Genomic DNA, 26,824 nt, shown 5'->3' with positions numbered 1-26,824 from the left:
TTTGTTGGCAAAGATACTGGAGTGATTTGCCATTTCTTCTCCAGCTCATTTTCCAGATGAAGAAACGGGCAAACAAGGTTATGTAAGGCTGGGTTTGAACTCATGAAAAGAAGTCTTCCTAACTCCAGACCTAGAGTTCTATCCACTCTGACACTTTTCACCCCATAAAAAAAAGCATAGATGGAGTTTTGTGGTTTTTTTTAATCATTGGTTAGATTTATGGGAGACACTGAGATTTTAAAACCTGGAAAAAATGTAACTCTTGGTCTACTTACCATACTTCTCAAAATAATTCAGCTGATAGTATAATCACCAAATGATAGAAGAAAAAAACCTCTGCTGTAAGCATTATTCATTTTACTGCAGTTCAACAAAGGTGAACTATAGACCATACAATCCTTACTTACCTCAAGGAGCTTACAATACAATAGAAGGGAAGAAACTTTAGTTGAGGTACAGTGACGTCAAAGGTTGTTCAGTCATTTCAGTTGTGTCCTACTCTTCATGACCCTATTCCAGGTTTTCCTGACATACTGGAGTGGTTTCCCATTTCCTTCTTCAACTCATTTACAGATGAGGAAACTGAGACTAACAGGATTAAGCGACAACCTAGTCATTGTCTGAGGCTGGATTTGAACTCAGGACTTCCTGATTCCAGGCCAGGCATTCTATCTATCCTCTGTACTACCTAGCTGCCCCAAGTGAAAGGTTTGTGGTTGTCCTCCCTCACTTGAGGTCTTATTTGTAAAATGAGAAAATATTCTGGTAAATATAAACATAACTGTTTAATTGTACTAAATCGATGGTTCCCAAACTTTTTTGGCCTACCACCCCCTTTCCAGAAAAATATTACTTAGTGCCCCTGGAAATTAATTTTTTAAATTTTAATAGCAATTAATAGGAAAGATAAATGCACCTGTGGCTATCACCACTCCCCTGAATTGCTGCAGCACCCACCAGGGGGCAGTGGCACCCACTTTGGGCATCACTGTACTAAATACAAATATAACTAAGGTCCTTTCCTCTGACAACTTGGTGAAGTGGATAAAACCATTGCATTTTGAGGCAGGAGGAACTCAGTTCAAATCCTGCCTTTAGTACTTAGCTTGTGACCAAGCTCTGAGTCATTTAACTTCCTTGATCTTTAATTTTCTTATCTGTCTGGGGAATAATGAGGATAAAAATAGCTCTGACCTGAAATAGTGCTTGCCAGAATCAAATGAGATAGTAAAGAGCTGTGCCAACCTTAGAGAGCCATCTAAATGTCAGTCCTTGTGCTGGTAATCTGATCTCCCCCTCCACCATTTTACAAAGGAGGTAACTGAAGCCCAGAAGTTACATTGCTTGTCTAAAGGTCACACCATGAATAAGTGGCTGGGCCAGAATTAGAACTCAAGCTCCCTGGCTTCAGCCTAGGGTCCTTTCCATGACAGTACCAACACCATTAAACTCAGAATCCCAAAGACTAGGTTCTTATTCTGTAAATTAACAGAAATTAGGTATGGATGTTAGAGCCAGTTTTCACGCATTTAGTAGCGTCCCATCATCTACAAGTGTCTACAAGTAACAGACTCATGTTCGTTACTGAGAAATAAATGTAAAAAATTACAGCTTTAAATTGGAAACATTAAAGACAGCCCCAAGAGATGTAAAATTGTGCTGGCTCATCAAGTCCTTTTTCCAAGATTACCTTCTTCTAAGACCTTGGGAGGGTACATTTTATACACGCAAACAAACAAAAGCAACATTCTTTGTGATAACTGGACCTTCATAAATTTAGTGGCACCAGACAAGGTTGATGGCATTAATGGTAGATTCTCTTTAGCTTTGAATACACCGTGATTAAATGCTACATTCTGCTTTAAAAATGGGTCATGTCTCCTAAAACATTTATTTTCATGTAAATCCAGATGAAGGATATATAAAATAAACCATCCACTATTTACTAACTCTGCTAGACAGCTCTTGACCAACCAGAAACCATAGAGGACAGGTTGTTGTTTGTTTTGTTTTTTTTATAAGCCAATAAAAATCTTCAACCTAGTAACCAGACCTAGCAACCAGCTACAATAATTCCCTTTGAAAGAGCTTGACCATTCTTTGTTAGGAGTGAGGGCCATCTGGGAGTTCAGGGTGCAATCTAGGTGATAGAAAAACAAAAGTAATCAATAAATATCTATTTTTTAAAGAGACTGGTCATAAATGCAAAGCTTAAGATTCTCCTGGTAGCTCTAGCCAGTATTTCAGCACTTTCAGGATCTATAATTTTTATCAACATGGGTACTCCCCTCTCTGAGATAGATCACAACCCCTTTATAAACAGAGATGTGTTGTTTAATGTTTAACAGTTGGCTTTCTGAAAAATGTACACTGGTACATTTTAAAGTTTAATCTGCATTATTAACATTTCTGAATCACTTTTTAAAATCTAAGTTGTTAAGCAGACATTATTATCATTTCTGAATCACTTTCTTAAATCTAACCTATCGATAAAACAATAAATCAAGGCCTGATTTGCAGGTTCTACCAATTTCTGAGGTATAAGTGTTCACACTGAAAATTTAAGAATCATCTCTAGAACTGGTTCAAGCTGACTCCAGCACACACTAACTACAGTTTAATAGATGGTCTTAGGAATTTCTCAGCTCAAAAATATTCCTCATTCTGGAACCAACCTGATGATGGGACTCTTCTGAACTTGACAAGCCTGCTCCTAGTTAAGTGATTAAGATCACCTTGTCATGGACACATATTCTAAGCCTTTCAAGCTTGGCAGGACCCATCAGAGTTTGTGTTCTACTGGCATTGCCTTTAAAAATTCATGGTAACAGGGGCAGGAAGATTGCTCAGTGGAATGAGAGCCAGACCTAGAGATTGGAGGTCCTCAGTGGTAGAAAAAAGAAAAAAAGAGAAGAGAAGAGAAGAGAAGAGAAGAGAAGAGAAGAGAAGAGAAGAGAAGAGAAGAGAAGCATGATCACCTCCATCATATGATAAAGGCTTTTATGATAAGGGACTTCAGTCAAGCAGAAGAAAAAATACCTTTACCTTCATTTACATTAGAAAATAGTTTTGTGTTTATATTTACATTTACATAGAAAATAGTTTCAGAAATGCATATATTTTAAAAATAATATTTTATATGAACTGTAACAGAGGGGCATCTAGATAGGACTTTGGATAGAGTTCCAGGCCTGGAGATTAAATGTAGCTTATGTGCGCTCTTTTGCCTTGGAAATGATACTTAGTATTGTTTCTAAGACAGAAGGTAAGGGTTTAAAAGAAAAAAAAATTCTAATATATTAGATAAGAACACTAATGCATTTAGAAAAGATTGCTTTAAAAAATTAAAGAAAACACTTCCCAGCTGTGTGACCCTGGGCAAGTCACTTGACCCCCATTGCCTACCCTTACCACTCTTCCACCTATAAGACAATACACCAAAAATTAAGGGTTAAAAAAAATAAATACCATTAAAAAAACATAATACACTAAAAAAAATTAAAGAAAAGCAAATTATCTTTAGGTAACTTGCTTCCCAAACTGATTATGCTCCTGTGATTTCAAGTGAGGCAGCTAGATGGGTGCTATAGGTAAAGCACTGGGCCTGGGGGTCGGGAAGATCTGAATTCAAATCCAACTTCATAACACTTACTAGCAGCGTGACTTTGGCAAAAGCTGTGTAACTTTTGTCAGCCTCAAATTTCCTCAACTGTAAAATAGGAATGTGGGCAGCTAGTCCTACATTGGGCTAGTGACCTAACCCTGTGTCTCCATTTCCTCATCTATGAAATGAGCAGACTGGGATACCTATTTTTTTAATATAGCCAATGCTATTATTATTATTATTATGCTTGACTATACAAAATTGTTGGACATCTAGGGTGGTGCAATAGAAAGAGCACTGGACTTGGAACTTGGAATGAGAAAGACTCATTTTCATGAGTTCAAATCTGGCCTCAGGCACTCATTAACTATGTGACCCTGGGCAAATTGCTTAACCTGGTTTGCCTCAGTTTCCTCATCTGTAAAACCATCTAGAGAAGGAAATGGCAAATCACTTAAATATCTTTGCTAAGAAAACCCAAAATGAGGTCACGAAGAGTAGGGTATGACTGAAATGACTCAACAATATACATATTTATTATGACTTTGTTTTTCTTTCCTTTTTATTGGTGGCAAGAGGATAGGAAGGAAATGGAGAAGGCAGGCTCTTGTTAAAAGAAGAAATGAATCTCTTTTTTTACAGACTCTCACCTCCTGGCAGAAGGTTGAGGAACTTAAAATGTAGAAACATACATTTTTGGATATGGCTGATGTGGGAACTTGTTTCACCAGATTATGTGGATATGTATGGAGCGGTTTGGGGTTTTTTTTTTTGGAGGAACAAATTTATTTTTAAAGTGCTTGAAGGAGGGAGGATAGTGGGAAGAAAAGATTAAACTTTTTTTAAATTCTTACCTTCTGTCTTAGAATCAATATTTTATTTTAAGGCAAAGGAACAGTAATGGGCAATTGGTGTTAAGTGACTTTCCCAGAGTCATATGACTAATTTGAATCCAGGTCTTCCCAACTCCAGAGCTGGGGCTCTATCCACCATACTAACAGATTAATTTATTTAATATTTTTTCTTAAAAAAAATTAAAAGTGAGGAAAAGATTGAAAGGACTCTAGAAAGTTAAGCAGTATTAAAACTCGAGACATTAAACCTAGGGAACTATTGTGGGCTCTTAAACAAAGAAATGAGGAAAGCAAGATTTTAGAAGACTGAGCTTTATTTAGGTGGGTAGAGAAATAGGGGGCAGGTATAAAGAGAAATTTACTTCAGATATAATTCTCTGAACTTGAGTAAGGGTGGAATTTACCAGTTGCCTCCTTGATGCACATGATAATCCATTCTTAAGTCTAACTCTTAATGACTGTAATTTTTCTTAACTAAACAACATACTTCCCCAGATATTTTTTAAAATATTCTCATGCTCTAAGACTGTGTGTAGCAACTCTTACTGTTGTAACAGTAAGCTTTGTCTTTGTGCATTATCATACACATGTTTTAATATAATGCTGAGGAAAAATTCAGTATGAAATGTGGTTTCACATTTGGCTAGGCTAGGTTTGATTTCATTTCAGCAAGAGAAAAGCTTGTAATTTTGCAAAACAAACAAACAAACAAAAAAAACCCCAACGTTGCTCAAGAATCATTAGAAATGAAAGAAATAATAATGTTATTTATTAAGACAGGAGAGGCACAGTACTGCCGCAGCCTTAAAACCCAATAAAAACTGAATTGAAAGACAAAAAGGTCAGCGCTCCCTCCCAAGGGGTTCTTCTGTAGAGCTCCAAAATATGAAGCACGCCACGGCTGGTGTTAATGCCGAAAACAGATGTGGCCATCGCGACTTAAGGCACCATTTCACTATATGGCAATAGGAAATTGTGTGAAATATGGCAGAAAATGGTTTTGCTTTGTTTTTTAATTGAGTTCAAGACTTGTTAGCTCCTAACCTAAATCCATCTGCCCAGGTTGAGAGAGCAGGGCACTAAGGTACCTTGCACTCCTGGAAAACAGTCCTGGACACTATATTTGAGCATCAAGGTGTGTTTGCTCTTCTCCTCTACAGAAAATGGAACCTTATTGATTCCACCACGGTCATAGTTCTCTACACCTCATTGGTGAAATGTTTCTCTATTTTGAGATAGAATGCTAAGCTCTCCTCATCCTTTCTGATCTTCCAAAGAACTCAAGAAAAGGACTTCAGTGTTTGGACTTGTCTCTTTAGGGATTGTCTCCTCAGGGATCAGTTTCTTTGGGGAGACTTCATTCCTCCTTTTATTAGTTGTGAGTATTTTGTGTTTAAGGATATGTGTGTATAAGGATGAATATGTGTTTATGTGTTTTTGTTTTTGTGTATGTTGTTTTTATTTTATTTAAAAACATCGTGTATGTATATATTGTATTTTTGTTTTATTTGTTTGTTTTATTTTAAAAACACCATGAGTTTACTTTTGTGTATGTTGTTTTAATTTTGTTTTATTTTAAAAACATTGTGTATGTGTTTTTATTTTTGTGTACATTGTTTTTAACATTGAATGGGGAAGAAGCCTCCTAGAGTAAAAAGAAAATTGGATTCAATTATAGTCAATAGCATCTTTCAGTAGGATTGACTCTAACAGAGTAACACTGCTAGGTCTAAGAAATAGGAAAGGGAGGGGAGGAAGAAAGTTGAAGGGAGAATATGAGGACTTACTAGGGAATAAATGAATGCTAACAGAAACTATTCAGGGGTCCTTTTGCTTCTCTGGTTTCATAGGTTGCCTGGACTCAGTGGGCTAGAAATAGCTTCAAACTAAGTCAGAACATATTGGTAATAGGCTGGCTATCCTCTGATCTTTGGATTGACATGATACTCAAGTGTAGAGTCATACTGATGAGGCCAAGAAGGGGAAGCATTTTCCCATCCAATTGAATTCCATGAGAATTACCAAGCATCTGAAAGATAACATTTCGTTAGCAAATCCCCTTGAAATAATGGGACATGTCAGGGCTTTGTAAGCTGGCAAAACATCTGAGGTGCTTGGAGGTTAATGGAAAGATTAGCTGACTGGAGAGTATTCCAGTCTCTTACAGCTGAAAAAGATTAAAGGTTGCTTTCCCAAACAGTGAAGGAAAGGTATTAGAATTGAGCTCGCTGTCTGAATTCTATAGACCTTATCCAACTTACATCTTGAGAATGAGATACAGTAGGGACAAAGACAGTCGACTGAAGAAAATCTGTTGCTGAATATTACCATGTAGATAGATACCTGCAGAAAAGAGGGGCTTTACAAATCCCCTGCTGAACTCTGCCAAGTTCATATTCAGAGCAATGTACTCTCACACTTCAGTAATTCTAAGAATCGGTATTCTCTGAAATGCTCTCCACCTAAAGATACTGTTAAGGGGAAAGGAGGTTGAGAATGGATACTCCCATACGCATTCTAACTCTTCAGAATGCCTTTGTACCAGCCTTGTAGAACTCTAAGTGACAACTTTTGCTGCCGTGTATTGGAACTCTTGACTAAGGAACGTTATTCCCACAGTACCAAAGATTGCATTCCAATCTAGAGTGTGTCCAGAGTTTGGAGACCAGAATGACAAGAGAATTTTAAAAGACAGTAGAATAGGGGGTGATGATCAAGGTTGTCAAAAAATTTAAAGACTGACGTATGGAAGAGGGATGAGATTACTTTATCTTTTGGGGTCAGGGGGTCCCAGAAGAGAGAAGTAGGATAAATAAGTGGAATATATAGGGAAACATATTTCAGCTCAATATGGGAGAATTTCCTAACATGTGTAGCTACTTTATAAGTTAGTGAGTGCTTTGAAACTGGAAATATTTTAGTAGAGGTTGAATGATCCTTTGTTGGGATTTAGGGGTAGTATGTAATATTAAGGAGACTATACCACAACTGCTAGAGCAGTGATGGGCAAACTACGGCCCCCTGAAATGTTCTATCCAGCCTCTTGACAATATTCCTAATCTGAAGAATACAATGAGTAGGATACAATACAATGAAACTTCGAAAGAGTTGCCTTAGAAACAGACAGACAGATGAGAATTTCCTTTCTTTGGTCCCCTCTTTAAAAAGTTTGCCCATCACTGTGCAAAAAAAAATTTGGGTTGAACCAAATGATCTCTGAGGTCCCATCTAACTTGAAGATTATATGACTCTGTGGAAAACATTATACATATAACTCTAACAGACTCAAATGGTAATGCCTGGAGGGGAGCATTTCTTTACAATTTGACTTTTCGTGGCAATGTTACATTTCCAGGCCCCTTGTGATGAAGTCTCATGAACTGAAGAGTAGAGAATTCTCACTCTTAAGATGATCAAAACTGAATGAAGGTCACCAAGAGAAAGAGAAATTTCCATGGATACTCTCATGGCCAGTGTCAGTATCAGGTTTAGTCTATTTGGAGAGTGAGATAATAACAGTAAAGTGAAAATTATTTTGGTGGTTAAGTATCTGGACTGTCTCACTAGAAGTTTAGATCATTAATGTTGAGTTCTATGTTTAGCCCTTTTGAGAATAGGACCTCATATGTTTGGCTCCAGAAGGGAAATTTTCCACTCATCCACTCTTCAGGGAAACAGTGATCCAACTCTGCGAGATCAGAAAGAAGCCATGCTCACATGCCAGTCATTCTCTCACATCATCACCCTAGACCTGACTTATATTTGAGGAATGAGATGGGATGGTGTCAGAGGCAATTGGCTGGGCACACTGTCAATAAGAATTGCTGTTTTAATACCCATGCAACCTGCAGTTAGACTATGGAACACAAAGATAAATAGAATAATACTTTCAGAATTTGATAATACTAAAAATTAGTGCCCTCTGAAATACTTTTCACTTTGAAAGAGGGAATAATTCTCCTTATTTCAGGAATTAGGAGAATGGAAAGACAAACGAATTTCATTGCTTTGATCCACCAGTCTTCAGGTGGATCCTTCCTTTCCCAAAAGGTTCAGTGACCAACTTGCATGCATCCTCTCTATCCCAACTTCTACCCTCAAACTTTGGACCATCAATATGTCCCATCAAACATACTATCCTCAGTTTGTTGACCTCCTCAACTCTCTAGACCTACGTGTCTTCTCTATACCTCAGTCACTCACAGAGATGATCACAGCCCAGATTATACCATCACCTATAAATTGTGCCACCTCTTTGATTTTGAAATTATTAATTCTCCCCTAAATTAATTAACCCCTTCTTTCCTTCCTTCTCTCTCTGGACTTCACTGTTCCTTAACCTTTTCTTCATTCTTACTACTACTTCCAGTCCATCCATCCAAAGGATTTGGAACCAGAGGACCTGGGATTGAATCCCTGATCTGACTGTATGACTTTGGGCATGTCATTGGTCCTAAGTTTCCTCGTGTATAAAGTGAAGAGACTGCAGTCAATGACCTCTACATTTCTTTCTTCCTTCTTCTCTAAGATTATCAGTATGGCTCTAGTCTTGCTGCCCTCCCTTCATAGCCTTGACCAGTTTAATTATACAGTGTGCTCCCTCCTTGACTTTTTTTTTTACCCTTGTCTTTCCCTTATTCTCCCTTCATGATTTCACTGATTTATAGATCACCCAGTATGGAAATTCGCTCTATCAGAGCACAATGGAAACTCGGGTGTAACATATAGTCTTACACAGAGAAACTATAACATCTAGTCTTGTGTAGAAACTATATACAGTTGTCCCTCTCTATATCACGGCTTCATTGTATCATGGGTTTAAAAAATATATATCTAATTCTGTATCGTGGAGTTTTCACTATATCGCAAGACCAACCACAGCACTGTGTTCTGAATCCTGGCCGTTGATTGGCTCAGTGTTTATAAGAGTGTGGGAAAGGTTTGTAGGAGAGTTGGGAAAGGTTTTTAAAGCCTTAAAAGACATACAAATAATAAAATAAATATAATGCTGTTACTTTGCAGATATTGAGGGGGTCTCTGGAACGTAACTCCTGGGATAGGTGAGAGATCACCGTAGTTTCCTTTGGAGCTGAAAAATTAAGCTGATGGTCACTTACCTGGTCTATGTCAGGACTTGACTCCAAGAATGGACTTGCTGACACTACTCCATGCTGACTCTTGTCTTATACAGAATAGACAATAAGTTTCTGATGAGCAGAATTGAATTTTCTTTCAGGACTTCTAGTGCTGGCTGAGTTATGTCACTTCTTAAGTTACTTTCAGCAGCCTAAGAGAGGAGGTGGTACAATGCAAAGGATTTGGAGTCTGAGGACCTGAGTTTAAATCCCAAGTTTGCCTTATGACTTTGAACATTTCACTTAATCTCAATGGGCCTTAGTTTCGTCATGTATAAAGTGAGGGGACTATACTCAGTGACCTCTTAGTTTCCTTCTTTCTCTCAATCTCAAGCCTATGAGTTGAAATATTCCATCAGTGTCATAGATACTGAGTCATTCTTGGACAGAGAAGTCCCTAATCTCTCTGACAGCTAGGATAATAGAAATAATCAATAGCTTTCTTGAAGCAAAAAATTAATGAATTAGAAAAGTTGGTCCAAAAGCAAGCACTTTAAAAGAAAGCTTTTGGCCAGATTGAATGCAAAACTCAGGAGCTGTGATCTCTCCTTATTGTGAAAAAGCATTTCTGCATATGTGTCTACAATGTTATAGAAAATTATATAGATATAAAGAATATCCTGTAGGACCTTACAGTCTAGTATTCACAACCCAACCCTGACATGGGTAGACACAAAGGATGAATAACCATGGGGAAAAGTGCATATTTATGTCTTATAAACTTTATATAAGATGTGAGCTCCCCATATAACATGTTGGGATTAACTATGTGATTCAAAGTGGCTCATGAAGACAGGTAGACACACAGAGTAAAAATAAGAGGCTGGAGCAAAATTTATTGGTCATCAACTGAGAAAGAGAAGACAGGAATCACAATCATGATATCTGACAAAGCCAAAGTAAAAATATATCTGATTAAAAGAAATAGGGAAGGTAATTACATCCTGATAAAAGACAGTATAGACAATGAAGAAATGGCAGTGCTCAACCAAATGGTATAGCATCCATATTTTTAAAGGAGAAACTATTGAAGCTTAAGGAGGAAATGGATAGTAAAACTATAAAAAAGTGGGAAACCTCAACCTTCCTCTATCAGATCTAGATAAATCAAACCAAAAACTAAATAAGAGAGTATTTATTTAGTAAGTAATAGCACTTCTATTGCAAATATTAATCATATAAAATAGGTTTTGAAAAATGATACATGAAAAACCAAGTGAAATTGTTTGTTGACTCCAGGAAGAGGGAAGAGCAAAGGGAAAAAACATGAATCATGTAGCCATGGAAAAACATCATTAATTAATTAATTAAAATTTAAGATAATAATACAAATGAAATATTTTTTAAAAAGTGGCTCATGAGAGACACTCATTGTTCGATATTTTCTGTAATCCTATCCATCCCTTCCAAAGAAAATGCAATGAGATGGAGAACTTTACTCTAGTTTCCAAAGTGGAGTTTGGGACTAAAACCACACCTGTCTTTCTCCCTAAGTACTGCTGGTCTAGTAGTACCTAAAATTCAAAACAAAAACTAGTTGCCTAGTTATTAGCTCTTAATATTGGAGAGTAGACCAAACTAATACCCTTTGCCTTGGCTCCTTCCCACCAAAACTGATTACACTAAAGACAATCAAAAATAGTAATTAGCAAATATAACCATTTATCTAAGTAAAGCAATAAGCAAAAATTGGAGATATGATACAAATTAGAACACAGCATAAAAATGCATATGTGAATGATCTCTTCTGATCGGAAGTGATATCACATCTTAGCTCAAACTGAGAGACTCCAATCTCATCCAAGGAAAAATTCTCTTTCTGAAATGTTTAGGAGGCAAACTGGAAATCAGGGGCATCTTGAGGAGCTGACTTCCCCAAATGTCTCCGGTTTCCAGTGTGTGCATGTGTGTCTGTGTGTATCTATCTGTGTTTCTTTGTCAGTCTGCCTGTCTGTGTCTCCTTCTCTCCCCATCCCATTCCCCACCTGAAGTCAAGCCTAAGAATATCTGGAATCATACAGATGTCTTTCTCAAAGAATGTCTCCTGAAAAGCTTTTATGCCAACTCTTAAAAGAGCACATAGCGTTATATTATCATTCTTGCCACCAGTTGGGAATTTCCTTCTACATAGGCAATGGAGGAAAACACCCCAGGCTTGTCTAGAAACTCAGATTCTATTTTTTTCATAAACCACTAGGCGGCAATTTAGCATGATAGAAAGAGCAATCGATTTGGCATCAGAGGTGTTAGGATTAAATCCTGCTGTGCCATTCCCCACCTGTGTAATCCAGACAAGTCATTTAACCTTCTCTGGGTGTCAGTTTCCTCTTTTTAAAAATAATTGAGTTAGTTATAACCTCTAAAGTCCCTTTCCAACTCTATGATCCTGAAGTTAAAAATCAGTTAAGTAGTATAAGCATTATTCAAGGGTGCAACAAGGGGAAAGACCAAGACAAGTAGAAACAATGTTCTTTCCTTTCTGCACTAATTTGGGAGAGAGAGCCACTCTCTACCTCCCCTTCTATTTTCTAGTTAACTTCCCCTTCTGTTTTCTCCTCGTCTTCTTCCTCCTATTCTGGTGTCCTCTCTCCCATAAAACAGGTGAGCCAGGGAGCATTTGGGGAAAGCCACCCTTGTGGCTAGCTGAACTGGCAGTTTTTCACCCATTGCAACTCTTAAGGATTATCTACTAGGGAATGATATATCAGCAAAGTACTTGTGCCAACAATCATAAATCCTTGAAGTCTGAAATATTAGATGTGGTAATGGTGCCTAGAATAGTGCCTTGCACTTGGTCAATATTGGAGGAATTATAAATGTGAAAAAAAAACACATTGGACACACGAGATCTAGTCATTTCTGTAATTTCCCAAAAACATTATTTCAGAACTAGTGAGTGAATAAAATACTATGATCTTTGTTGTTGCTGTTCAGTCATATCAGTCTTTTCTGACTCTTCATGACTCCATTTGGGGATTTCTTGATAGAGATACTAGAGCAGTTTCATTTCCTTCTGTAGTTCATTTTAGATAGAGATGAGGAAACCAAGAAAAACAGGGTTAAGTGACTTGCCCAGGATCACACAGCTAATAAGTGTCTGAAGCCAGATTTTGAACTCCAGAAGATGAGTCTTCTGACTCCTGGTCCAGCATGCTATCTGCTGCGCCACCCTGCAGTCCCACTGATCCCATGATCACTTTAATTCCATAAATAGATTTAGGAATTAACACGTCCATTTGAAAATATTTCAGATTTAAGCATTACATACAGAGTAAATAAGTTAACATTTTGAAGACTTTGTTCCCTGAAATAAAATTGTTGAATTGAGTTCATTTAAAAAAAAAAAATAGAACCCAGTGGAATTGTGCGACAGCTAAGAAGGATTAGGAGGGTTTGGGGGAGAGGGAAAGAACATGAAACATGTAACTATGAGAAAATATTCAAAATTTAAATTAAAAAATAATCTGTTTTTTAAAAATAGGAGTTCTCCCATTAGCTTGTGATAACATGTTGAAAATGAGATGAGTTAATGGTGTTTCTAGAACAAGGAGTTCATCTGTTACACTCAACACTGGTCAAACCCCAGTGAGAACACTTATTTAGATCTGGATTCCACCACCTGATATAGACATGAAAAACTGGACTAAGATCAGAGAAGAGTCACAAAGATGATGAACGAGCTGGACCAAAAACCGACGTGGAAGAGTGAGTGTTCTGTAGAGTATTTCATTTTGAAAAGAGACATTATATGAAGGATGATAACCAGCTGTAACCATCTCCTGATGACAGGATGAAGGAAAGCGAACTTCGTGTGAAATCCTAGAGATTCTTGTTACCTGGAAGGGAAGGAGGAACATTGATATAGTTCTATACATTTATTTAGTGCCTACTATGTGCCAGGACTGTGCTAAGCGCTTTTTTACAAAGATGTCATTTGATCCTCACAACAACATCCCCAGAGGTAGATACTATCATGACCCACCATTTATCAGTTGAGGAAACTGAGACAGACAGAGGTGAAGGGACTTGCCCAGTGTTACACATCCAGTAAGTGTCTGAGTCTGGATCTGAACTCAGGTCTTTCTGATTTCAGGCCCAGTGTTCTAACCGGCTAGAAGAATTTACTAGCATTAAAGGTTGTTAAACACTGGAATAGACTAGGCAAGTGACACAAATTTATTAAGTGCTTACTATATGCCAGGCATTGTGCTAAGAACTGGGAATGCAAATACAAGCAAAAAGAAAGACCATGGTGGGCAGCTGGGTGGCTCAGTGGATTGAGAACCAGACCCAGAGATGGGACGTCCTGGAGTTCAACTCTTACCTCAGACACTTCCTAGCTGGGTGACCCTGGGCAAGTCACTTGACCCCCATGGCCTACCCTTTCCCACTCTTCTGCCTTGGAACCAATACACAGCATTGATTCTAAGACAGAAAATATGGGCTTAAAAAAAAAGACTATGAAGCATGGTTGGCCTGGGCCCAACCCCAAGGTGGAGGCCTCTGGCAGGAATTCACCAGTAGGAAAAGGGGGCCTGTCCCTTAGTAACCGTATGCTTAGAAAATCTTGAACCCTTGGACTCCATCTCCCAGAATTCTTTTTCATCTCCCAGAATCCCTTTCTTCCTTCATCCCCACCTTGCGTGCTTATGTTGTTGTGTGTAACCATACCCTTACTCTCTCTTTTTCTGTGTGTGCAGCTGGGTTGGCTCCCTCTTTGCTCTAGCTTTTTCCTCTTGCTTCAAGCTATTTATTAATAAATTCATTAAATATAATACTTGGAGTATTTGGATATTAATTTTGAAGCTTACATGACAATGACCCAGTCCCTGAGGGAGCTTCCAGGGTGAGAGGCAGGAGAGCTTAGAGACTTCTTCAGACGAAGGCATGTTCTCTTCTACTCGAGATCTATCCAGTGCTTGGGGTGGCCTCTGTGAACCTCAGAGGTTTACACAGCAATAACTCTGTGAACCAGATTTTCGTCAGTGCCTAAGTTAGCCCCTACTAATTACATTGGGAAGGAGCTTCTGGGTACACCCAAACCTTGTGGCAATAGACATACCCTTAATCAGAGAATTTGAGAATGGGTAGAGACCCCAGCTCAACCCCTAGCCAACTCCTACTTGACCAAGAACAACTTCCACGACATTCTTAAGAAGGGACCATCCAGCCTGAACTTGAACATGGTCCCCCTTATAATCAGTGTGCCTCAGAGAGCCCCTGACTTAATTCCAGGAAAGACTGAAGCACTTGGATAAATTGGGCTTTTTTTTTTTTTACAATCACCAATTGTATAGAAATCCTCTAGCAGAAAGTAAACAATCCTTCTAGTTTAATCAATTTCCATCTTGCCCCATTATTGGGTACCTTTTATTAATTAAGCCTACTAGTGTATATGTCCTATTCCCAATAGATTGAAATCTCCCCGAGGACCAAGAGGGTGCCATGTTTCATCTTTGTGTCTCTGGTCCATAGTGTAAGCCCTTGCATTACTACGTGCTTAAAAAAATGTTTGTTTGATAAATTGTAAGACATAGCTCATGAGCTCAGAGATATAATTTGGCTTAAGAGACAATCAATCAACAGGCATATATTAAACTCTTCCCATATGCTATGCAGTCAGCTAGGTGCTTAGGGATGCTCTTGGGGAGCTTACATTCTATTGGAGAAGACACACCTCTATAAGTGTGTGTATACACACATACAACACACATCTGTGTGCGTCTACATACATACATATTTGTGTAAGGTCTAGATCTACAGATTTCTCATGGGTCGATGAAAGAGGTGGAAGTCCTGACAACTCATATATGAGAAATAAGAAGAGAACTGTACCCAAAAATATATAATTGAATGTGTAGTTGATTAATAAAGAGATGCTAAAGGAATACAGGAAAGGTAGAAATCACCTGGAGCTGTACTGGGTTAGTGTGGTAGGGCTTTATGGAGAAAACAGGAAACTGAGCAGGAACCTCATTTCATAGCTATATAATACTTTTTCTCATAGAAAGTCTACAATGTAGCTAATATGTAGTATTATTCTCCCCATTTTATGGATAAAATAAATCAAGGCATATAGAGAGATCAAGTGACCTGCCCACAGTCATATAAATTCTTTCTAGAGCTGGGACTCAAACCCTCTCTGTTAAGTCATTTTTAATCCATAGTGAATATGAGAACATTTTTGGTGTGATGAATACATTGTTTAAGATCTCAAGTCAATAAAATGTAGCATTTGTCAAATGAGAGCATTAGAGTAGATAACCTTAGAATTCCTTCTAACCTCTAAAATTCTATGATTCTATGACTTACCATGGACAACTCATTGCTGTACTCAAGCAAAGGTAGAATGAAAGAATTGTGTTTTAATGTGTTTCGGTGGCGGTCATAATTTATAGAGCAGCTTAAGGTTTTAAACCTTAGAGAACTCATGTCAGAGAATCTGAACTTTGTTTATTCATCAGAATCCAGCACTTTAATCCATACATCATTCTTCCTCTCACCAGCCTGAAAATTAGACCACCTTTTTTTTTCTTTTTAAATCTTATCATTTCTTTGAACATCAAATTTGCTATTATCATGAACCTCTGGAAGTCAGTTTCTCTGGGCTACTATTTGTTGTTATATACTTGTTTCAGTCGTTTTTGAGTTTTTGTGACCCCATTTAGGATTTTCATGGCAAAGATACTGAAGCCACTTGCCATTTTTTTTAACCCTTAACTTCTGTGTATTGGCTCATAGGTGGAAGAGTGGTAAGGGTGGGCAATGGGGGTCAAGTGACTTGCCCAGGGTCACACAACTGGGAAGTGTCTGAGGCCGGATTTGAACCTAGGACCTCCCATCTCTAGGCCTGGCTCTCAATCCACTGAGCTACCCAGCTGCCCCCGCCACTTGCCATTTTTAATCCTAGGAATCAGTGTAGAAGAATCAAAACGGTACCCACTGAGTTAAAAAAGCAGTCCCACTCCTCAGGCTTATAGATGTCTCTGATGATGACTTCTTTTTCTGACATCATTTATTTTTAATTAATTTGAAATGAATGAATAAGATATACAGTATGAAAACTTTTCTAAAGAAAAGATGTTAATTCAGTCAAATGTCAAAATGTCTCCAAATATCTGGATACTTGGAATAAGTTAAACAAAACAGCCAGATGTTGTGTGATTTTTTTTTTCGGTCTTCATCTGGATTGTATAGAACCTAATCAGATGGGCAACCTATAACAGTAGTCTGAAAAAAGGATTTGGAAAGCAAGCTGGAATTGGCACTAATTCTGTAGGTGAAATAAAATCAAGGTCAACTATAGTTTAAGAAAGATTTTTTTAAAATTCACTAGGAGCATTTTTCTCCTGATGATAGATGTGATAGATATTTTGGTCTCCTTTGTTCTAAATTTCAATCTTAGCTACCTCTCAGAAAATCGGTTTACTGAGCTCAGGGTGAGGGAAAGGAAGAAGGAATTCCATAATATATAATTGCTGGGCAAGGCTTTTCTTTGACAATGTTCTTCACAACTTAAAGGATACTGTGCTTCCCTCTAGCATTTTCAGTTATATTATTTTTTAATTATCATTTATAAAATGTGAATTAGTTAAATACAACTAGATGGTAACTAAGTCAACTGAACAAGTTACATTCCGACCTCCATTTCAGGTCAGGTACTGTTTCAAAAGTGACACCACTTATAAATGACATTTTCTTTTTTGTGTCTCATCCTCCCAATTCCTTTCTAATGATGAAGATGGTAGGATCACATAATTCCTAGAAATTAAATTTTAGTAATGGTACCTTATTGATATAAAAGGAATATTTCATGGATTTTTTTCCTGTAAAATGTTCACATCTTCATTATTTAATAGCAGGGTTGATAGTTTTTCAAAATCAGGACAAAAAATATTGGCAAGGGGTTTTCTTTAACTTCAGACACTTTGCCCCTCAAAAATTATAATGTTAAACAAACAGAATATGAATTTTCTAGGTCAAAGCCATATCATTTTGTGATAATAAGGCATGCATACAAAAAAGCATGATAAGAAAGTGTACCCAAAGTAATACTATATGTGGAAAAATACAATCCATGTGTATTAATGATATTGCAAAGTTTGCATTGTGGATGAATTAGAAATAAATGAGTTAGACTTGGCTTCCATGGTAAGTTTTATTTTTATAGTACATATGGTATAATAGAAAGTAATCTGCTTAAAGGCTAAACTCATAAATATTTGCTAAGTTTGATTCATTAATTAAACATGTGAAAGTGCTTAACTAGGATAAAACTAGGGGCATTTTGTTTTTTTCAGAATGAAAGTGCCCTTGTGAAAGAAAAAGAGCTGTCCATCGAACTTGCAAACATCAGGGATGAAGTTGGTAAGTAGGGCGTTGCAAATCAGTAGTGTAAAGAATGTCCGTTCCTAATGCATATGAATGTGTAACAAAAGCAATCATGCCTGGTAAGAAGCTACCAGGGGGGAAAAAATACAGTCTAGACAAAATAAAAATCTATTCCAGAGCACAGTGGTGGATTTCAGTGGCCTTGCAAGGAACCATAATTTTTACCTCTCCACCGTTACAAAAGCAGGTTTAACAGTACACATGAGATCTAATCAAGAATTTATTCTGTTCCTCACAGATGGTGATAGATAATTGGTCAGTATGGTCTGCGGTAGGCAGCCGTCTATCCTTCTAGGCACATACCGAGCCCAGGACTCGGGTCACGCGTCATTTGAAAAGAAGCAAGAAATGTCAGGAGCTGTATGTTGAATAGTTAATATATGTTCTCTCTAGGATCCATGTAAATCCATGACCTCTTTGTATATTCTTCCATAAAATATCATACTGTCATGGAAAGTGAGGTCAAAAAAAAATAAATTTAGTTGGATTAAAATATGAAGCTTACTAAAATTCATGACCCCTATCTAATGAAATGCTATAGGAATAGTTTAGGTCTCTGAACATGGGAATTCTGCCTTTCTTGGAAAGGAAGGGGCCTTTTAGATTCCCTGTGATTTCCTCTGTACAGGTAACTCCCAGTGGGGAAACTCCTTCTACCAGTACATACTAGAAACTGCTTTACATCTTAGAGCCTTAAGAGTTTTCTGGCTGGCCGAGTTTATTGATTTTGCCCACGTCCACCCAGCCAATGGGTGTAAGAGACAACACTTGACCAGGTTTTCCTGACTCTGAGACCGGCTTCTATCCCCTCCTGCTTCCCCTCAGAACTTAGAAATGGTAGATCTTGGGAATAGTACATCTCTAGCACTGACAATGTGGAAAGCGAAGGAATTTCTATAGCACACTAGGTTGTGACTTTTAGCTACTAGACAATAAAAACCCCAACATATCTGGACAGATTCTTTTTTCCATTATACACAAGGGGTAACTGAAGCCCAGAGATATAAACTGACCAACCTAACGGGAGCAAACAGGTGAATACAAAGAATTTTTGCTAACTGACAGGATGACCGCCTGATGGATGAATTGTACACAGTGAATTTTAAAATCTCGAACTGTTTCCCCTCTTCTCTTCCACATACTTCTAGACCATCTTTCTCTATGCAGGGAGAACAGTCTCAACAATGTCAGAAGCAGAAAGAGGTCAAAGGAAGATGAAGGCTGAAAAATGGCCAGTGAATCTAGTGACTGGGAGGAAATGGGTGACCACAGAGAAAGCATTCAAGTGGAGTTAGCAGCCAGGCTCTAAGTTGAAATGTGTCCAGAGGAAGACAGCAAAATGTCCAAGGCACTTGAATTCATCTCATTAGGGTTAATTGAAGGAATTGGTCATGTTTTGGAGAAGACTCAGGACATGACAGAACTATTCAAAAGGTGAATGGATGGTATGAAGAAATAATGTGTCTCCAAGAAGAGACTGGATGACTATCTATTGGGTATGTTAGGAGTGGAGATTCCTTTAGTATTTGGGCTAAACTTGATAGCTATGAAGTTTCCTTCCAGCACTCAAATTCTCTCTTTCTATAATCCTGTGTAGAAGAGACCATGTGAGACCAGTGAGATTGTGGAAGAACCTTGTAGGGGCAATTTTTTTTTTTTTGGCATTGAGGGGCAGCTAGCTGCCTCCAAGGATTGAGAACCAGGCTGGAGATGAGAGGTCCTGAGTTTAAATCTGGCCTCAGATACTTCTTAGCTATGTGACCTAGGGCAAGTCACTTAACCACACACACACACACCCCTCTCCATACCCCCCAGCTACCTTCCCGGGTGCCTAACTTCATAGATGACCAAAGTTGAGCTGAGTAAGAGTAAGACACTGGAAACTAAGGGAAAAGTAAAGGGTGTTTTTAATGTATTCTCAGCAGAATGAGCATACATGTAGGAATCCCTTTCCTAAGGAGAGGAGCCTTTTAGATACAGAAATTAGCCAGCTTTTCTTGTTTGAAAGATGAGGAAGAGAAAAAAAGAAAAAAACAAATTTTGGCTTGAGGGACAAGGTATAAAGACAAATTCTTGACAGTAACTCCTTGGAGTGACTTTTGGGTCTCAAGGATATAGGCTGACAACAGTTATCTGATCTGGAAATCCCAGGAGCCTGTCCTGGTGAGATAATTTTATCAGGAAAGATTCCTACACATGTTCTCAGTCCAAGCCCTATTGGTGTGATATGGGCAGGGTTCATTTTCTCAAGCTTAAGCTTATAGTGGCAAAGGATTATCAGAAATCCCAGGGGGTAGCTGAGTAACTCAGTTGATTGAGAGACAGGCCTAGAGAAGAGGTCCTAGGTTCAAATCTGGCCTCAGATACTTCCTAGCTGAGTGACCCTGGGCAAGTCACTTGACCCCCATTGCCTACCCTTACCACTCTTCTACCTTGGAGCCAATATGCAGTATTGACTCCAAGATGGAAGGTAATGGTTTTTATAAAAAATTAAAAAAGAAAAAGAAAGAAATCCCTGGGAAAAAAATGGACTCTTGAGAAAATCCAACTAATTATTATAGTCAATATTCCTTTTACCTTATCATATAGAAGGTAAAGGGTTAAAAAAAAAGTTTGGCAATGAAACAGAAAAACAACCATGAGAAGGCATAGGGGACCAAAGGAGAGATTTGGAATAGAAACTATGAGAATTCAGGTGGGGATAGAGCATAAGATTAAGTAGAATGGTGAGGGCCAAGCCAAGGTTATTATAAAATAGAAGTTTGTAGAGGATAAGGTCAGGGTATTTTTGTGATTTTTATTCTTCAGTGTTCAAAAATTTCAGGGTAGGGGGGAAAAATCATTGCAAAGCTGAGGTTAACCTGGGATGATGATTCACAAGTTATTCAGAATAAAAGGTCACAGCAGGGAAGGGTTGGGGAGGAGGGATTCTAGGGTAGCTGCTGGTGAAACATTATTGACTTTCCATGTGGTCAAGGCTGGATGGATCTAGAGGCTAATCAAGCCAAAGGGAGGGATTAGGAGAATAGTGGTGGATCAAGTAGCCTGAAGATGGAGAATCCAGGGATTATTGGTGAATGAATGGAAGGATAAAAAGTTGTAGTCAAAGAATAGAACTTCAAAATCCTATCTCTTAAAAGTGACATAATTTTGAGAGAAGATAATGACTAATGTATGACCATGCTGGTGTGTGGCTGAAGTAGGGGTGGAGAAGGGAATTGAGGAACTTAAAGAATTAACAAATTAAGTGTTTAGAGCAGGGGTCGGCAATGTATGGCTCTCGAGCCACATCTGGCTCTTTTGAGGGCCAGATATAGCTCTTTCTGCAGGAGCCATAAAGTCAATTTTTTTCAGGTGCTGTTACAGGAGCAGCACTGTGAGCACTGTACGGCTCTCATGAAATTACATTTTTAAAAAATGTGGTGTTTATGGCTCTCACGGCCAAAAAGGTTGCTGACCCCTGGTTTAGAGGAATCATCATTGTAAATACTGAAGTCCCTAAAAATAATACAAGGGACAGGGATATAAACCAGGTATTGGATTCACTGAGAAAACTGAAATAACCTAGAAATTAGTAGATGGCAATAACAAGAAGAGTCAGTATGCATGGGTCGTAAGAACTTCAAACGATGAAAAGTAATGAAGAATATTGAAGGGGCAGCTAGGTGTCTCAGTGGATAGAAAAACAGGTCTAGAGATGGGAAGTCCTGGGCTCAAATCTGTCCTCAGACACGTTTTAACTGTGTGACCCTGGGCAAGTCACTTACCCTTCATTTCCTAGCCCTTACCTATCTTCAATTTACAGTATTAATTCTAAGACAGAAGGAACGAGTTTAATTGATAGAAAATGGTAGAATGGTCTCTAAATTAGTCATAGTGAGTCAGAAATCTGTCTACCATTTCTAGTCTTTTGAGTTAGAAAGGAATAGGGAAAGGTTTGGTCTCTGTTGGAGAAGATTGTAAGGATTGTAAGCCTCTCAGGCAAAGAGCTTGGATTTTTAAATTATGAAGCAGTAGAAGGAATGTTGGTTGTGTCTCCTGGGGTAGCTGTACTCCCATGGGAAACATGTGCCAGTAGGGAGTAAAGAAACCAAGATCTCTAGGGCCTGGGTGCTAGCGATTACCCTTCTTTATGCTTCATTTAAAGTGGATTTCTAAATATAGTTTTTCTTCCTTTGTTAAAAAAAAAAAAGCCTTTTTCTTCTTCAGTGTGATTTATCACTTCTTTGTCATTGAAAAAGGTCACTAGCTGTCTCTTCCCTTCAGTGGTGACTCAGATCCTGGGAGAAGCAACTAGCAGTAATTCTCACCCTAGATTCATGATAGTTCTGGGAACCTACTTTTTGACAAATTATCATCCCTTATCTCCAGCCTCAGAATCAGGAACTCCCCTCAGACTACTTCAACAGGGCTATCAGTGTTCTTATCATTAAAGAAAATCTTGGCAGCATCACTAGAAGAGATCCTTAGCAGCCCCCTCAATAATGAGGTCTGCCCTATTCAAAAACTATGACTGATCAAAGATTTTTTTAAATCCTTACCTTCTGACTAAGAATCAATACTAACAATTAGTTCTAAGGCAGAAGAGAGATAAGGACTAGGCAGTTGGAGTTAAGGGTTGTGAAAGAGATTACATGTTGCTTTCACTAGAGAAAAATTCATGGAGGAAACTGTACCCTCTACTTATTTGTGTTCAAATTGTATCCCTCTCAAATACAGGCAGCTAGATGGTGCAGTGGATAGAGGGCCAGGCTTGGAATCAGGAAGACTCTCCATGAGTTCAAATCCTGCCTCTGACACTTAACTAGCTATATGACCTTGGGCAAGTCATTTAACTCTGTTTGTTTCATCTCCCTCATTGGTAAAAATGATCTAGGGAAGGAAATGGCGAACCACTGTGGTATCTTTGGCAAGAAAACCTCAAATTGAAAATAACAAAGCAACAATAGAATATTCTTAAGAGCAGGAGCTTTGTTAGTTCTATCTTTGTCTCCAGTGCCTCTAGTATCCAGTTTTGTGTGTAGAAGGCTTTGGAATAAGTGGTGTTGTTGTCAAAAGGTTAGGATGGGAGGTAGAAAACAGAAAGAAAAATATACTTTTAAGAGGGAGCTACATGAGTCCTACAGACATGTCCAGTTATTTGTGGATGTTTATCAAGTGACCACCATAATCATAGACGCCTCATTCTTAATACCATGAGTATTTAGTCATTTTGTCTCTTATTGCCATTTCTCATTTGTTTCCTAGCTGCACTCCTTACTTAAAGAATCTCTCCATCAGATGGAGAAAATGAGGCACACAGAGGACTTGCTGCCACATGGCTAGTTCAGAGACTAGAACCCAGGTTTCTGGTCCCCAGTCCAGTACTTTTCAGGAACATCTGGTCCACTTCTTCAGGCTTTATGCATTAGACTTCCCAAACCTTTACTCTCATCTGAAAGTCCCAGTGAGATTTGACAAAGGGATTTCCAGCATCAAAATCACTGCACTTATTTGAGGTCAAAAGATAAATTGTGGTTGCTGTGTCTAAGCTTCCTGGCCTTTGAAAACACATGGGTCTTTATTTCCCTGACAGGAAGATATAGAGCTTTCTGACAAAAATGTATTAAGTGCCTACCATGTTCAAAGCTCTAGGGAAGGTACTAAGACAGACAGAAATAGCAAAGCTCTTGGCCTTGTTGTTCAGTCATTTCAGTCTTGCCTGACTCTTCATGACCCTATTTGGGGGTTTTCTTGGCAAAGATACTGGTGTGGTTTGCCATTTCCTCCTCCAGCTTATTTTACAGATGAGGACCTGAGACAGAGTTAAGTGACTTGCCCAGGATCACACAGCTAGTAAGTGTCTGAGGCTGGACTTGTACTGATCCCAGGATCTGCACTCTATCTACTGTACCACCTAGCTACTCTAGAGGCCTTATAGAACTAAAGAACTAAGAGTTCTTTAGCTTTCTGAAGGAAAGATTAGAAAGGGGAGAGACTTTAAGCAAAGAGTGCAGCTAGGAAACTAATGAGAAGTAGCAATAGGCAACAAGGAATGATAGCTAGAACTACTATTTTGATCCTGTCCAAGAAGCAAAAAAGGCAAATCTAAAATGTTACAGAGGTACAATCAAGCAGGAAGAATTAGAGATGACCAGCATTTCAGGACTGGATGATGGGATGACTGAGAAAATAATAGCACTATTCAGTTAGAAGCAGGTTTTAGGGTCCTATTTAGGAAGGAAGATGGCAGGTTCAATTTTGGACACCAGTAGAATATCCAAGTGGAGATGCCCATCAGGCAGGTGAAGGTGCAAGCCTAGATAAATCAGGAAAAGGAGTAGGGCTTGGGCTGTATTGGGGGGCTTTCTACATAGAGGTGATCATTGAAGTTTTGGGAGCAGATGAGTTAACTGAAAGACATGGAAAGAGAGAGAAGAGGTATATACTCACACTTAGAGGGCAAGAAGAAGAAGATGGCCCAGGAAAGGAAATGGAAGAGAAAAGTTATTAGGTCAGTAGGAGAACTCAAGGAAAGCAATATTAAAGGAACCAAGGCGGAAAGAGTAGTCAAGTCAATAAATGTTTAAGTGCTTACTATGAGTTAATCCAAGTGCTAAGTGCTAAGCACTAGGAATATATATACACACACACATATATATATGTATGTATATATGTGTATATATGTATGTATATGTGTATGTATATATATATATATATATATATATATATATATATATAGAGAGAGAGAGAGAGAGAGAGAGAGAGAGAGAGAGAGAGAAACTGAAAAGGAGAGGACAGGGAGAAAAGCTACCTAAAAGGTAGGAAAAGAAAATCGTCATTGTCAAATGCTTGCTAAAAGGTTCATGCACCAGAAAAGTCACTGATTTTAGTAATTAAAATGTCATTGGGGTCAGCTAGGTGGCTCAGTGGATAGAGCCAGGCCTGGAGTTGGAAGGCTTTGGGTCCAAATTTGGTGTTATACTTCCTAACTGTGTTATACTTCCTGGGCAAGTTGCCTAATCCCCATCACCTAGCACTTAGTATTAATTCCTAGTCAGAAGGTAAGGATTTTCTTTTCAATGTCATTAGAGACCCTCGAGAGAACAGTTTCAGGAGCAAGGGTGGAAGATTATGTTCTTTCTGGGATTGCTCTTTCTGGGAGTTCTGTTATAAAAAAGGAAAAACAGAAGAAGGCAACTTGAGCAGATGGCACAGTAAAAGGAAGAGTTGTTTGTTATTGTTTTTAAGGAAAGAAGCTCTAGGAGCGTATTTGTAGGGATTTGGGAAGGAAGTAATAGGTAAAGAGAAGCATTAAGATAATAGAGAATGGGGTGATGATCAATGAAGAAAGCTCCCTAAGGAGACAGGAGGAGTGGATCAAAGGCACAAGAAGAGAAATTACTCTGTCGAGGAAAAGGTCCCCCTTATCCTCTGGGACCGGGGCAGAGGATTGATGGAGATGTTGACAGATGTAGTTGTCATGGGGAGGAGAGATGAGAGAGCTGATTGTTTCACTGAACTCTTCTCTTAGTTTCTTCATCTGCCATCTGACATGGCAGCTTTCAATAATCTAGAAAGTGCCTTCCTGATTGCTCTAAGACTATGGCACAGGAATCGAGGAGGTTAATGAGTTCTTGTAGCTCAGGAGTCATGTCTGCCAGTTCTTTAAGTACCCAAGGATATAGTTCATCTAAGCCTATTCTTATGAACTCATTGAATGTAGATCAATGCTATCTGACTATCTTTTCATTGATCTGGAGATTACACACCCCAAGAACAATGTCTGTTCTCTCTTTACTAGTTCAAAAATTAGTCCCCAAGGAAGAGAAACAGAAACAAAATGAGAGTTCTCTTTCTGCCTTATCACTACCATCTGTTATCCAATCCACCCCAATCAGAGCTATTTCTTCTCTGATTTTCTTTCTGCCCCAAACATTACTTTTAAAAGGACATTTATTTTTGTTTTTCTTACCATCATTTCTAGAACTGGCTAATTCTGGATGTTAATAGTACTCAACACAATTTATAGCAACATACTATTCTTATCCTGTTATTCGAGGTTGCTTCCATCTTAAAAATCTTCATTGGCTAATGAGTTTCCAACATATTTACATCAGTGTCTTCAGATAGCTCCTCAATTTCCTCCCTTTGGAACTATTTCTGCCTGTGTCTTCAGTCTCATTAGTAAGAGCTTCCAATCCTTGTGTCAGTTTGTACTATAAAATATTAGACCATTGGATCATATAATTAGGATTTCCCTGATCCCTTTGAAATGCACTCTCCCAAAATCTAGAGTGCATTGTCAGACATTGCTCAGCTCTCTTCTTATCTATCACAAACTCTGTGATACAATAGCCACTTCCTTCCAAAGTTCCTATCTTTTCTACTTCAGTAACCGATTCATCCTTATTGAACACAGTCAGGTACAAAAAAAACAACTAACAAAAACAGTTCCCTTTGAAATTTCCTCAGCCTTTTGAAAGATGAAGTTATCATTAAGGTGAATCACAAATTTATCAACTTTGTGGCTTTTAATAGAAAGAAAGTAGCGTGTATGGGATATTCGGGGAAGACTAACACTTTTGGTGTGAGGACTTGCCCAAGCCCTTTGGAGGGCTGCTCATCCACCTTTGGTGTCCACCTTTCACCCAGCTCTCACCTGTGGCTCCAAGAAGCTGTAGCATACCCACTTGTTCACACCCTGATAGAACTGTCTGGTTAAGGAGTAACATGTCAGTGAGTTAGAGGGATGTCTGTTCCAAGCATGTGAAGACTTCCCCTGGCAGAATGAAAGGATGAGAACAATTTGTCCCAGCATCCATGAAGGAGATGGAAGCAGGTTCTGTGGAGCACTTAGA

General features: G+C 38.5%; 1 protein-coding gene across 1 annotated transcript in view; it reads left to right on the top strand.

Moving 5' to 3' along the window:
* The window catches only part of MTUS2 (microtubule associated scaffold protein 2), a 465,717-nt gene that overhangs the window by 348,345 nt on the left and 90,548 nt on the right, over positions 1-26,824 (top strand). The window contains 1 exon segment of the mRNA XM_044666108.1: positions 17,894-17,960. Within this exon segment, the coding sequence (XP_044522043.1) occupies positions 17,894-17,960 (67 nt within the window).

This window comes from Gracilinanus agilis, chromosome 3 (genome assembly GCF_016433145.1).
Source record: "Gracilinanus agilis isolate LMUSP501 chromosome 3, AgileGrace, whole genome shotgun sequence".
NCBI lineage: Eukaryota > Metazoa > Chordata > Mammalia > Didelphimorphia > Didelphidae > Gracilinanus > Gracilinanus agilis.
This window is presented reverse-complemented; position numbering and strand designations above follow the sequence as displayed.